General features: G+C 46.5%; 1 protein-coding gene across 2 annotated transcripts in view; it reads left to right on the forward strand.

Annotated features, from left to right (window-relative positions):
* Positions 1 to 15,112, forward strand: part of LOC308197274 (hexokinase-1) — a 69,778-nt gene that overhangs the window by 38,854 nt on the left and 15,812 nt on the right. The window contains exons 2-6 of one of the 2 annotated variants that reach the window (XM_080597492.1): positions 1,857 to 2,019; positions 6,402 to 6,550; positions 11,077 to 11,196; positions 13,589 to 13,684; positions 14,967 to 15,066. In XM_080597492.1, the coding sequence (XP_080453618.1) occupies positions 1,857 to 2,019; positions 6,402 to 6,550; positions 11,077 to 11,196; positions 13,589 to 13,684; positions 14,967 to 15,066 (628 nt within the window). The remainder of the gene's footprint in view (positions 1 to 1,856; positions 2,020 to 6,401; positions 6,551 to 11,076; positions 11,197 to 13,588; positions 13,685 to 14,966; positions 15,067 to 15,112) is intronic. The other variant, XM_080597496.1, reaches the window with a different exon arrangement.

Raw genomic sequence — 15,112 nt, forward strand, 5'->3', positions numbered from 1 at the left:
ACTGCTAAACAGTCGCGGCTAAAAAAAGCTCCGGCAGGGCTTGCTGCGGAGCCGAGCGACCTTCCTGCCTGCCGCCAGCCCTGCGCCCATCCCCGCGCCCACTGGGGCTGCGGAGAGGCTCTGCCCTGTCCGGGCTTCGGCTCCTCAAGCAGCCGGTCATGTGCTGGGGCTGTGCCGGGGCTCTTGGCCCAGCTGGGTGGCACGGGACAGGACCCCAGGATGCTGTCCCAGCTCTCCTGCCCTTTAGCTGTGCCCTTGCACCGATCACCTCACCAGTTCGTGGGGCACATGGACGCTGCCCTGCCTTACTGCTGCTCCATCCCATCCCCTTCAACTTGCACTTGACCTCTCTCTTGCTCTCCCTCTGCGAGCAATGGCACCAAACCCCGCAGGGTACCCCGCGGGTTAGCCTGGGTCTCCTCGTCGCTGCGGGTCAGGATGAGGCCGGGGAGCTGCGCCCCGCGGTGCCACCCATGCCCGCCTTCCTCCCCGGCTGTGGAAGTGCTGGGTCACGGCGCGAGGGCGCCTGCCGTGGGGAGATAGGCTATCTGCGCTGCGCACCTCGGCTACGTGCGGCACTGCTTCCCGGGGAGCTGCTTTTATGGGGAGCTTTAGGGTCTAATTGCATCTCGATTGTCCGCGTTCCGCTCACCCACGGCATTATTCATCGCTTCCCGTCTCAAAGTCCCAGGTGTACGGAACATTTGCATGCATAGGTTTTATGAGGGGTGTTTTATTGAGGCATTGGCTGTGTTCGGGTGCGGTGTCAGGGGAGAGGTGAGCGCTCTCCAGGCTTCCAGAGTAGGACAGCCTTGGCGCAGGAATGGCCCACGAGGCCATTAAAATGAGGTGGCTTTTCCAGTTTTGCTGAGGACGGAGGACATGGGCAGGGTTTTATTTTCTTGATCCCACTAAGCTGCAAGCAGAAGTGATCCCAAAGGTGTGGCTTCGGTCTGAACTGTTTACAGAACCAAATTTCCAAGGCAGATAATGAGACAAGGCAAGAGTAGACTGGCAGCTGACATGAAAGGGGTGGGACGTGCATTTAGCAAGAACCCCGCAAGGCCAAGTTGTATTTCCAAGCCATCAAAGCATCTCTCGCTCTTCCTGATGATAAAGACGGGTGTAATGTTATGGAAAGTATTACTACCATAAAACTGGAACCATCTCCTTTTTACAGGGAGATAAAGTTCCTTCCTGGGAAACCACGAGGGAGAAGTCAACACCTTTTAATTTGATGTTGTGTGTGGAGGAGACAGACACAACCTGCCCACAGTGCCGTTCTGTCTCTCCTGAGTCTCTGGCTGTGATTGCTTTGGAGCAGGACAGGGAAAATGGCCTGGTACACAGAAATCATGGCTCAGCTGGGAGCACAGAGCTGGAACTGCTCTGGCGAGTCCTTCGTGGTGAAAGGTTTAAATACGAGGCACCTCTGGGGATTGCAGCGATGCCCCCTGTTCGGACAAGGTGCAAAACCAGACATTTTTAGCTTCAGCTTCTCAGCTCGCGGATAGCCAGGAGAGATGAGAAGTGGGAGGAGGGCTGGAGATAAGGTGTGAGGCTGTGGGTGAGGTCTTTCTGGGGAAAGGAGAAGGCAGAGTGATGGGGGAGTGGGCCTTGCCTTGGGAAGGCAGCAGGATGGACTTATAGGCCATGTAAGTCATAACGTGTACATTTTCCTTGATTTTGTATCAAAAGACAAGGCACAAAACGCTCAGCTGGGTTGCTGGCTTGGGCAGAGCCCCAGGGCCAAGCAGGGACTATACATTATTCTTGTAATTAAAGGGTGGTGTAGCTCTGCTTGGGCACCTCGGGATAGCCTTTCACCCTGTGGTGGTGTTTGTCCTTCTCCCCAGATTGATAAATACCTTTACGCCATGCGGCTCTCCGACGAAACGCTGATCGACATTATGGCTCGCTTCAGGAGGGAGATGAAGAACGGCCTCTCCCGAGACTTTAACCCCACGGCCACAGTGAAAATGCTTCCGACCTTCGTGAGGTCCATTCCTGATGGTTCAGGTAAGGGTCTGAGAAATTGTTTTCCCTATTAAGTAGGGTGGGAAAACCTGTTAGAAATACACCAAAGCACTACTGAGAACAAGAGCAATTTGCTCCCTGGTGAGCCCAGACAACATTTTGGAGATAACCTCCCCTCTGTGCTCAGGGTTGTTCCCATAGAAGCTGGAGGATTTTGTAATTCTTGTGTTAAACCCGCTTTGATGGCAGCAGAAGAGCCGTTCCTGTCGATCACACCACCAACAGCCGATACACTTACACAGAGATTGGCCTGTGAAGAATCAGTACTCCGCATAAGATTTCTGATTTATGCAGTTCACGTTCATGTGATTTAGTCCTAACAAATATAGCGGCTTTTAGTCATTTGCTGCTTGACTCAACCTCTCTTCTCCTACTTAGTTTTTCCAGTGGAAGTACGAACCCATACTTGCTGAATTTCAGCTTCCTGGCAATCATTTTGCTTTTTGAGGCTACTTCTTGGGGACTGTCTTAGGGCAAATTTGCAGAACTTAAGGAGGCTGCAGCATGTGGCTTGCAAGCTGCTGCTCTGGTGTACAGAGCTTTTTCCATCCAGATGTAGGATTCATTTTTCAGCGACCACTGATGAAAGTGGCAAGAAGAGCTATCAGAAACCAAAAAGATCTTGCGTTGGTGTTTGAGACCAAAATTACACCTAGTATTTATTTTAGCATTTATAAAAACAAACAAAACAAGCAAACAAACCAAAGTTCTATGTATAGTATATAGATATATTTATGAACGCTGTACAGTAGGGCTTACTGTGTAGCATTAACACTGGGTTTCCATCTTGTGTAGCATGAGTTGGTTAACCATATTTTGGTGCCTCCACAAATTAAGTCCCTGTGTGCAGCAATAACACTGCTTTAGCTGTTGAACAGTTCTTGCATGTTTTGAGGCTTTTTTGAGTTAAGATCAAGAAGCGATTGGGTGAAGGAAAAAGAAGCCTGCAGTAGTTGGAGCTGTCTGGCAGGTGGAAATCTTTGATAGTTCTGCTTTGCTGTTGCTTTTTGCCACCTTATGCGTTTTAATAGAAATGCTATTTTCTGCCTAAAGGGAGAACAAGCTTGAACCCTGTGTTTCCCTTAAATTAGCACTGCTAGCTGTTGTGTTGAAATGTGTTGAAACTTGCAGTCAGTTGAGAAAGGCAACCATTTCGCTGCTGCACGCTGCTGGTCACAGGCAGGGTTTTCTCTAAGGGACTGCAGGTGAGGCGACCTCGTGCAAGTGCTGCCAGGCGGCTTTTGTGGGAAATCCCAAGCTTTTTTCTGAAATCCCTGGTTTTCCTTCCTGCATGCTTGAGTTCAGCTGGGTACAAACCTGTCCCCTGGTCCCTCACGCACTGCAGGTTAAAAAATCAGAGCCGCTTGCAGTGAGTCGCATAATTTTGCAGGCTGTTCCGTGGTACAAACTGGGGAGATTTGGAGATATGGCACGAGGAAAGGAGATGTGTGCCTGGCTAGGAGCGGTGTGAGAGATCGCTCACTAACGCTGCTGGGACCAGGCATGGACCAGAGCAGTGGGCAGCCCCGGCCGAGCATGTTGAGGCATTCCTTTCAGATCACATGCCACACACCTACTGAAAAAAGTCACCCTGCGTTGTGCGCAGGGAGCTCAGCTCTTGGTTCCGTGCCCGTTTGGCCACCACCAGCCTCGCAGGGACAGGCTCGCTGTGTTTGCAGCACGGAGTTAGGGCAAGGCAGTGGTTTGCCCCGGATAATCTCTGTATGACTGGCTTGTCGTCTGTGTACACAGGTTGTGAGCGTCTCCTTGGCTAGCTGTTGGAAGCACAAGTAGAAGCATTGCGTTATTTTCCTGGGAAAGGCACGTTCTGACCCCACTGAGGAGGAATATTTGCTGTGGGCGGTGTCATGGTGCTGCTTTCCCTGACTCACCTGCTCGTGCTGGCCACGTCAAGGCAGGCACAGCGTCCCCGTCCCAATCCCTCTGCCTCCAAAGGCTCCGGGCGGGCTCTGGATGCGTCTGTGCTGCAGTGCCCAGGGTGGCTCTTGGCTGACCACAATTTCTTCCTTCAGCTCTCCCTCCGTAAACACCCAGGGCTGAAACCCCGTCCTTTTCTCTGGCCCCTCTCTGATTTCTGCCTCTTAAGCCCTTCCCTTCGAGTGTGATCGTTGTTCTGAGAGCTGGCTGGTCAGACAAAATGCTCTTGTTTGGTTTCGATCTGTGCTCGTGTACTCCATTAACAAGGAGCCTTTGAGTGATAATTTTTTGCGACTGTGGAGATGTTGTTGTTGGCAGGGCTTTTTGCTTCATTCAGAGGAGTTTAGTCTATGAAAGCCACGAAGTTTCGTCCAGAGTGCCTTGAACAATATTTGAAGCTATTTCAAAACACTTCCAAAGGATCTGCCTAAATTAATTTATAGCAGTTTTGATTGTATCTTTGTCTTATAAAGTATAGATTAAATACTGCTCCCAAAATACTTGGAAAGAAAACTGTTACTTTGCATACAGGAAGCTTTACATTTCGTTTAAAATTGTTGTTTCTTTTTGATGCAGAAGGATAACTCCTTGCTAAATTTTACCTTGTAATGAGCTTGACTGCAGTGGAAATCAGACGCGCTAATCTGTTAGTTTCCTGCCAGGGAGATATTTCTGAAGTGCACTCTTTGTTTGAAGTACTACTGAGGGGCATTTAGGCTTGAAGAAGGGCCATCTGGTCCAGTGTTGATTTTTCATTATTCATCGAAGGTAATGGTTTACATTGGACAAATGATACTCCAGGATGAGAACGTGTATTCAGGTATTTGGCTTAATGAGGTACTTGTGCTAAATGCTTTTCTTCCAGCCCTGTCCCAGTGAAGGCTGAGGAGCTGAATTCGTTATGCAAAATCCAATGAGGGAACAGCGTCTGCAGTTTGGCTGCATACATGTTTGACATGACATTTGTACTGGAGCTAAGCAGTATTTAAAGCTAAGAAACAGGTAGACAAGCTCTGTGTGATCTTAGGTCGGGACCTCTGAGTTTGCCCCTGTCTTAAGCAGCACAAAGAAAAGGTTGTATTGTAAAATTACAAAGCTTGGTAGGAGTTGTGGGCTCCCACTGTCTTCTTGTTACATTTTCTGAGTGCAGGCTGTTGTTCGTCGTAGTTTCTCCCTCGCTGGTGCCTTGTTTGCTGTATTACACTGCAGCACTGGAAAACCACAAAGACTTTTGCAGAGTGTTTGCCTCTGTTTTGGCTGTTCCTGTTCGAGGTCCTGCCCTGAGGGACACCCCCTCCAGCTCCTCAGCTGTGCTGAGCGGGATGGGGATCCTGGAGAGGTGCATGGGGCAATGAGGAGGAGTGGGTCACTGAGTCAGGCTTCAGGAGTTTGGGCCTGAGGTTGGGCATGGTAATCTCAGGGGCAAATCTGCATTAGGAAATCCTCGTGGGTAAGGTGCATACCCGATTTGCTGGTGGCAGCATGGCCTCAGAAGGCTCCGGGAGCTGAGCTGCAGTTTGAGGTGACACGGTGTGTCAACAGGTACTGCTAGAGGTTTTTCCACATTGCATTTAGTTAGAAATGGAAAACCGATGATGCTGGGAATGGCCTTCATATAGTCATAGCTTAAAGTTGGAACAGGAATGAAAAAGAGCCCAAAGGGCTAAGTGTATGGTATGGGACTGGTAACATGCAGCAGTGGTGCAGGAAGTGGGGGACACAGCTCACCCTGCCTGCAGTGCAGGGCGATTCTGGCTCTGCAGAAAAGTGCAAATTGGTGAGGAAATTGGGATGAGAAAGCGCTGCATGCCTGTGCTTCGCTTCTGAGTGAGCCTGGGGATGTTGTGTGCAGAGGCAAATGCTTGCAAAGAGCCTCAGTGATTAACTGCAGCGGGAATGTACACGGCTGTGTGATAAGGTGTGCACACTGCTTTCCTAAATATTATCTTTTCACAGACTTCAGTGATTGCTGTCTTTGTTTGCTCCCTCTTTGATAAGACAAGATAGCAGAGGTGGTTCAGTTAAATCTGTTTGCCTTGCTCTCCAGGGGTACCGAGTGCCATTTCTCAGGTAGCTGGCCCACACATCTGTCACCTGAATTACACCCTGAAGTCTGTGACAGAGTGGGGACAGTGGATTTGGCTCCAGATCTTTTAAATACAAATTCCTTTCCACTACAGAGGGAGATGCAGGTATCCTAACTTTTTCCCTGGCTCCTGGGGACGTATTCAGGAGCTTACAAGGGCTAACAGATTCCAAATAACTCCTTCAGTGGTGCAGGACTTCACGTGGATGCCCTGCAGCTGAGAACTTGCTTGCTATAAGCACTGTGCGTTTGCCTGTGCATTGTACTTCTTAGAGCTTATTTTCTCACAAATTTGTGTTGCCTACACATTTTAATTGCTTGTGTCTTGTCTTCCACATAGAGAAAGGAGATTTCATTGCTCTGGATCTCGGTGGTTCTTACTTTCGCATTCTGCGGGTGAAAGTGTCGCATGAAAAAAAGCAGACAGTACAAATGGAAAGTGAAATCTATAACACACCTGAAGATATCATACATGGCAGCGGGACACGGGTAAGTGCCTCCTCCTTATGACTTCTCTCAAAAGATCAGCTGCTTTCACATTGCTGTTTTAGAAAAAGGGCACAAGATTGACTTTATCATCTTAACAGTTGCACCTATAGCATGCATGGACCCTGCTACAGCTCTTTGTCAGTACTGAGGATAAATAAGTAACAGGGCATTCCTGGGTGCTGCAGCTCTGCTGTCACTGTGTGGGAGACTTCTGCCGTGGTTAGGAGAAAACTGGCCTAGAAATAAGAATTCTGGCTTTTATAGTAAACTTACTTTCTGGAGATAGGAATGGAGAGCAGAAAAACAACTTGGCCTTTGTAAGCAGGTAGCCAGACCAGCCCTGCGATTTTAACACTAGATGGGGGACAGAAAAACCCCTGACAACCAAATACCTGTCCTAGCAGTCAGAGCAACTCAGCATTCATGAAAGGTACAAGTACATTAGAAACATTACAGGAAGCTGGTAAGACATTTTGGGACAACTTCAACTTAATTTCTGCTGAAGAAATGATGTGTTTTTTTTTTTTTTTTTTTTTTTTTTTTGGCCCCTTATGTTCCAAGAATAGAAAATATTTGAATCCATTTGCTTGGTTTTCAAGTTGTGTTAGTTGGAAGAATTTATTTTCTTTTTATAATCAGGAAGCAGATTACAGTGAATATTTTACGGGTAGTTTTGTCTCTGTTTCAGTGTAATACAATAGGTAATTTCATAGTTGGAAAAAGCATGGTTTTTACACTTTTTACTAGAATAAGATGCTATTTAAAAGTATAACAAGAGACTTGCAGAAAACTTAAAGCTTGTTTCAAAAGAATAATAAATAATAAAAAATCAACAGCATTTCTATCCTTAATATATTTTCTGTAGTCACCTCAGCATCCTTAAGGTATGTATCTAGTAAGTGCTGCTACCTTTGTAAAGGTGCATTTGAGATGGCAATCGTGGCTTGTAAGAAGCATTGCTGGAATATCTAAACTGCAGCAAGAAAACGCCTTTCTTGTAAAGACTTTTCCTAGTATTATTGCTTTGTGACAGGTCATGCAGCAGCCTTCCCATGGAAAGATTTTGGAGGGGAGCTAAGCTGCACTGCTTGTTACTGGTGGAAGCAGAGAAGTCAGGTGGGCTGCCAAGGAGGCAAGTTTGGAGCCTGGGGCTGCCCCTCCATGAAGTGGGGGGTCAGAGGCTGGAGGCCAACAAACAATAGGGCTGCATGCACACCCAGGAGGCAAGTGTCTGCCCCAGGCAGTGCACACAGGCTGATTTAGGGTGAGACGTGATGGAGAGGTGATAAGGACACTGAGGAGAAGCTGGGAGAGGAGACATCATGTCTGCATTCTTTCCCGGGTGTTGTTGTGTTGGTATTTTAATTTTTAAATATCCCAAGGCCATTTGGTTGTCGGGAACCAGCAGCCTGGAGCTCAGGCTGATAGCTTTTTTCATGGCTTTTGAACGGGAAGGGAAGCAAGGAAGGTTTCCAGTGACCCTTGGTGGACAGTCACTCCCAGTATTTAAGTAAAAGGAAAAAAAAGAGATGAACATCATCAGAACTGCATCCAGGTCTGAAGCTGTCCTGTGACAATATGCAACCTCGACTAAAACGCTCGATGTTAGACTTCACAGGAAAACATGGCAGATGCCCAGGAGGAGCACAGGCAGGTGGTGATTTGATGCTTATGCCTGATGCCTGTGGGTGAGGTACTGCAAAATCTCTGGGCCAGATTAGTGGAATACTTGGACTGGACTGAACTGCCTGCACAGGGTAGGCTACTAATATGTTTTTCAGCAGGCTATGTCATTAACTTCACTGAATTATACTCTTAAAGCCTAATATGTAATCAGCTTATGGAAGGGATTGCGATTTATGGCCTCATGCCTCAATGGCACAGTTCATTTTGATATTTTCTACTTCATTGCATTCACACTTCGATTTTCCCTCACCTGTCAGGTGTAGGCTGACACCTTTGCCGGTCAAAGACAGTTTCCTGTCAAAGTTAAGGGCAAAACTTGTTGACTTCCACAGTGTAATAGCAGGTCTAAAACTTGTAAGAATCCTTTCTTCTGTGTCAACGCAGCAAACAGGAGGCTTGATTTCAGCTTTTTGTGTTCTGCCACTGCTGGAGGTAGGGTTTAGATTTGTGGCTGTTCTGATCTGAAGCCATGGTCTCCTCGCTCCTTAAAGTCTTCCCTATTCAGGAGGCTGAGCCTCAGCTCCAATCTTCAGCTGCTTGCCAAAGTCTGCTGGCTGCCAGCCCAATGCATCCTTGTGGAAACTTCGTGGGGCCCAACCTGAGCAGGCAATCCCAGGGCCAGAGGAAGCAATGAAGCCTGGTAGTGTGTTGCTCAGTGTCTGGCGGTTGTGTTGCTTCATGTCTTCCGCAGGACCTTGTAATGGTGCTTCTGCTGTCCCCTGTTTGTGGGGTTTGGGTGTTAAGGTGGGCACAGGAACATACACATGCATCTTTGAGTCTTCTTGGCAAAAACCATACTATACTTGACGGCAGCAAAATCAATAAATGCCTCTCTTCTTTTTTCTTTTTTCCCCTCCTTTTGAGCAATGCCTTTCTTCTGTACTTCGTTGAAAGCAGTAGCACAGCCAGCCCAGACAGTACTGACTAGACCCAGCTACCGTAACATGAGGAACGTGGCTAATGGGTAACTGGCATTCCCTGTGCACGGTGCACGAGTCGCTGTGTGCTGCTTGCTGTGCGCTAGCCCGCGGAGGGGAGTTTTCGACAGGCAAATGCCAGCAAGTGTATGGACTTTAGTGAGTGATTTGGGATCGCTGAGGGATCTTCCGTGATCGGAATTGAAAAGCAGGCCCTGTCTCTGTGTGGTTGTGGTTTGTTGCGTAAGGGAGGGGTTGTGCAGCAATGTCCTCAGTCAACGTTGCTGTTTCCTGCTCTCTGAATTCCTGAGGGGATTGCAGTTGTGGCCCCTGGTTATCATCTGTAATCCTGGTAGCAGCTGGGAGTTTAATAAGCTTCACCATGTAGCAAGATACATTCAGATGGAAAACATAATAGAGACGTACCCTCTTGTTAGTTTTGTGTTCCTCTTGGAGAAGTTGTGGTATTTTATTATTTCGCTGTAGTTATTTTTTTAACTCCTCTTCCTCTCTCCATCGTTGGGACAGCTGAAAATCGTGTTGCAGCAGTGCAGTGTGCGTTGCTTTCCATGCTGCTGCACTGTGTGGGCTCCGGGAAGTGGCCTTGATCTGCCCGGGACAATGAATGGCAACATTTTCCTGGGAAACCACCGTGCTTTTGCTTAATTCAATTTGATCTCAGAGTAGGAATTAGTTAAAGGTATTTGTTAAATTGTCACGTTACACACAGCACTTCTTGACCTGCTTCAAACAGCAAAATATTCCTCGTCATTTTTGTAATTGTCTGTAGTGCTCTGCCTTATCTCTGAGACTCTAAATTATTCTTAATGAAGCTGCAAAGGCTAATTGTAATCAACAGATATCTTTCTCCCAATTATCCCCAGTCTTCTGGGCAGTTTTCATGGCCTTGGCCTGCCAACACTGCAGATAGATTTTTATTTTTCAGTATTATGTAATTATTTAATGTTTGCAAGGAGTTAAACAAAAAGTGAAGTTATCTTCTGGGGCAGGAGGCAACTTGTTAGTAGGCTCGATACCTATTTGGGGTGCAGGTCAGTTCACATATGGCTTTTTGTTATAGGTGGATACAGATGTGTATTTTTGTTGCTTTTATTGCCAGGGCTTGATTTTGGCTTTGAGTGTTGCAGCCCACCCGAGGGGTTGCCCGAGTAGCTTGGTGTGAAAGGCATCCTGCCCTTTTGGGGCCACGTGCTCCCTGGCCTGTCAGACAGGGCCACGAGGGGCTGCTGGGTGGGAATTGGTACCCGCAGCCTGGCACTGGCTGCCTGCAGGCTTCAGCATCTTAGGTAAGACAGAAAATGCTCCCATTTGGGGTTGTTTCTCAGAGCATTTTGACAAATCCCCCAGGTTTCCATTTTATTTGTTTGCTGTGTGCTTTTGGAATAGATTTGAGAGGTGATGTCCTTCTGGGTGGCTCTTGCAACTGCGGACTTCTCTGGTGTTAGCAGTGCTTGAGTGAAGCAGGCATTGATCTTCTCTGCATCACTGTAAAAGCGCTCAGCCTCACATGGGACCAGATCCCAAATGTTCTTTTAAGATAGTCCTTCCTGTTATGGAAAGGTTAAAAGATTCTCATCAAATGTTAAGTAGAAGTGTTATGGCAGGCTGGAGAGCTGTGTGCTGCTTGTTTCAGGAAGAGCATTTTGATGTGGATGTAAAAGATGCAGTGCAGAGTTAGGTGCATAAAATGACATCATATTTCATAATTTATTAATTATTAAGATGTTAACATACAGTGACTGAGAGCATTTTCATATGTCTGTGATTAAAATCTCCTTAAAAACCTGGAGCAGATATTTTCCCCTTTCTCAACATCCCGTATGGTTTTCATATGCAGTTTGAAATCTTTTCTCCCCCAGACTGTACTCTAATGATGGTTTTATCCTCTTCCCTTTCTTACAGCTTTTTGATCATGTTGCTGAATGCCTGGGAGACTTTATGGAGAAACAACAAATCAAAGACAAGAAGTTACCCGTTGGGTTTACGTTCTCTTTCCCGTGCCGACAATCCAAGCTAGATGAGGTAAGAAGATTTCACGATTTTCTTACTATGCAGAAGAGCCACCATGTTATTAACTCACAGCTATAAAAGCAGCGTCCCAGACAGGTCTCATTTCACTGTGAGGCTTGGTGTTTGTATTTACGTTTCTGTTTGAAAGAGCTGATTAACAGATGACAAAGCGCCAGCTGATGTTTTGTGCTGCCTCTGCGTGACCTCTCCGGTATTATGGTTTACCGTGTAAACACAGCAGCAATTTTGCCTGGCTTCTGTACAGCCTTTTTCTCCTCTCCATGGAGTATAACTGGGAAGGACCCGGTCCAGCAGCATTTGCTCAGACTTTGCTGAACTTCCCGAATGTGGACACTCATCCAGATCAGGGTCTTCCTCGCAAGCAGTGGTGCTGAGCCGTGCCAACAGCCGGGTGCTCAGCGCAAAGAGGAATTGAATAGCACACCTGGAAGCAACTCCTTTACAAAGGCAGGCAAATAACCAGCGTGGTATGGAACCACTGACGCGGCTCCTGTGACAAGGGTGCCCCAATATTTCCCTTCTTTTGCTCATTTCAGCACCAGTGACTCAGCAGCCCGCTGGGACAGCATTGCTATGGCAATGGGGAGGCAAATTCATGCAGGGATGTTAAACCCACACTAAGCCCTAAGAGGTGGTGCAGTTAAAGCATTACCTGCTTTTCTGGCTGCTGGGGTTCTAGGTAGCCTGCTGCAACAGCTCCCAGGTGTTGTGCTGAGCAGGGCCAGGTGAGGCAATGGTTTTTATTGCGTTTCATATGTCTTGAGCAATGCTGAGAGCTGAAGCCAAGGGTGCTTATTAGCTCGGGGTTTGAATGTGGTTCAGAGCAGAGAAGGGCCTTTTCCTGCATTAATTCAGAAGAGATGAGTTCATTTTGGTGCAGCTTTGCAATCAGGCTGTGGGGTGTGGGAAGACCCCAGCAGAGCCATGCTGGGGATGTAGGTGTGAAGCTGAGTTACCCTTGTTCAGCTGCATGAAATGGATGAACTAAGGCTTGTGTGGTGCAGGGGCAGAGGGGAACACGTGGATGGGCTGGGGACACCCAAAGAGACTCAGAGAAAAGTGGTGGTAGAGTGGAGAGGGAAAGAGAGACAGACAAGGGTGTCCTATGATAAGAAGGTTTTCTGAGAGTTTTCATGATATTTTAGGAGCTTGATGGTTTTCTGGGTTCTGTGGACTAGATTTTTTTTCCGGGTAGCTCTGGGGCTAAGGACCCTCCCGACCCGGAGGGTGAGCACTCACAGTACAAGTGGTTGATTTTTAAGCTGAGATATGGACAAACATACACCTGGGCAACAGCTGCTTGTGCCTATAGGCCTCAGCTTCTCTGGTTTTTAGCTTCTCAGACTCCTGTTGTGATAGGTGTGAATAATGTGGTGGGTATGAAAAGCTGAGCTGATCCCAGTCGTCCTTTCTCTCCTGTTGACTGCTGCCAATGCTCTTATCTTTATTTCAGTATCACTGACTTATTTACTGAATGTTCTGAATGAGCTAGGCATCATCTGAATAGAAAAAAAATCAGATGTAGTCATTACATTGAGATATTTACAGGTTCTTTATGAATGGGAGTTTGCAGACAAGGAATTCAATACCAGGGTTTCCTTTCTATTTGATCCATGGTGTGTCAGTTTTTTTAGTGTAATCTCACACCTGCTTTTTGCTTAGGTTCTTCTTCATTTAACTTTTAAATCTTGTTGTCTTGCCTTAGTTTTATTTCTCTTCATCCTTTTCAGCATAGAAATTATTTTCATATTTAGACTTTTTGTCTAAGCCTTGCATATAGACCTTTTATACAAGTACATAGCCAATTAGATGTTAAATTTACACTGAATCCTGGCACTTAGCTTTTAGCACAGGTACCCACATACATATTTAAGCATTTTAACCCTTGCTACGTTTCCAATATTTCCATTTACCCTAACTCATAAGCATTATCTCACAGTGAAACAAGCCTGGCCAACTGGCACTCCAGGCAGCAAATGTGCAGCAGCTGGATGGCCATTGCAGACAAGTCCTGGCCATACAAAAATCACGTCCCTTTCCTTTAGACAGTCCTGCACACTCAGCTTTTTATGAATGGAGCTAATTTCTGTGGCCCAACAGGATTAAATGGTTTTCCAAGAAAAGCTGTCAAGGAGTGGAAGGCATAAGAGCGGGCTGAAGATACAAAATATAAACAAAGTTTTTTGCTAGCAAGGAAGAGCAAAGAAAAACATGGTAACTGTAATGAGAATAAAGGACTCGGTCACTTCAGATTTGTTTTGGTAGGTCACACAAGAAAAGAGACCTGAAGATGATGTTGAGTACAAAATCTTGTTTTTAAATAAAAAAAAAAAAAATGTCTTATAGTGGCAATGTATTGAGTATTGCTCTCTTTTTTTATCAGGGTGTTCTGATAACCTGGACAAAGCGCTTCAAAGCAAGTGGAGTGGAGGGAGCAGATGTTGTGAAGCTGCTTAACAAGGCCATCAAGAAACGTGGGGTAAATTGTACATTATTTATTTTTTTTTAAACTCTGTCATAGCAAACTTGTGGTTCTTTGCCAGAGAGCACCATTTACATCGCCAGCTTGGGCATGGGATGTGAGTGATGGTGCAGCTCTGCTTTCTTGCGTGAAGATGGGGTGTTTTGCTCTTTGCTGGGGAAATGGAGTGATTGCGGGGTTGCTGTGGGGAAGCTGTGATTTTCCTTGTAGCACAAAACTACGTTCTGCTTTGGGGCTTGCAACTACAGCAATTTTATCACCCTCCAAACACTGAGAAAGTGCTGCCCGTCAGTGCCACAGCTATTCAGTGATACCTATACCTTCCATTCCTGAGAAACTGCCTCTGGTGGTCTGGGCTCTCCCCAGGAGCTCAGCTGAGCTGTGTAGCTGGCTCACTCGCGAGCAGGAGAGGAGCAGAGAGAAGAGAAGGGGGATTGCAGGCTCATTGAGCTGTGCTGCTCCCTGCAGTTTCTCTCTGCTGATTTTATGGAGGATGAAGGTGACCAGGTTGCTGATTTAGGCAAATAAGAAGGCACTGAGCGTGAGATGGGAAGAATTTGGGCTAGTATGATTCTTCCAACCAGGTGATATGTTGATTACTCAGCATCTAAATTTGTTGGAAACTGAGCAATATCGGCACAATTTGGGTAGCTGTGGATTTTTCCTTAACCATGAGTTTTACTGTCACCAAGTAGCTTTACTGTAGTCAGTGACTGTGATCAGACTTAGTACCAGGCAGAGTAACACTGAAGACTCTAGAAAGGAGTGGCTGCTTGTCACTTGGATAGCTTATTTAATTGCATTATTTGCGTATGCACTTGTTATTAAAGTCTTAATTTGAAATAAACCAGAATGCTTTAAGTGAATTCTGTGAGAAATTTGTTATCTCGGGACTATTTTCTATATTCATCTCCACAAAATGGCATGAAATTACTCCATGATCTTCTAACTACATAGTTCCTCCCTCCTTCATGCATTCCCCTTCTCTTTCCCACTTAAGGGTGGTATGTGAGAGCAGGTCTTTGCCCTCTAGAAGTCACGCTGCAACCGTTTGTTGGTTTTCCTGGTGTCTTAAGTCTGCTCTTCCTGCCCTGGCTTTATGGGATAGAGAAGTGGCAGATGGAGCAGGTGATATTTAAAAGTTGAGCTGTGGTATTCAGACAAATGATTCGTTTCCTGTTCTGGGGAAATTAGTGGGTATAAGCAAAGCAGTGATAAACACCAGCAGTGTTTTGCAGAGCAGCCATGTGGTACAAGTAACGTTTTGTTCCCCCACCAGGACTACGATGCAGACATCATGGCTGTTGTGAATGACACCGTCGGGACGATGATGACCTGTGGCTTCGATGACCAGCGTTGTGAAGTTGGCTTGATCATTGGTAACACACACTGCTGCAGCAGCGTGCATGCGGCTTTTTTCCCTTT

Source organism: Anser brachyrhynchus (genome assembly GCF_964034855.1).
Source record: "Anser brachyrhynchus genome assembly, chromosome: 6".
NCBI lineage: Eukaryota > Metazoa > Chordata > Aves > Anseriformes > Anatidae > Anser > Anser brachyrhynchus.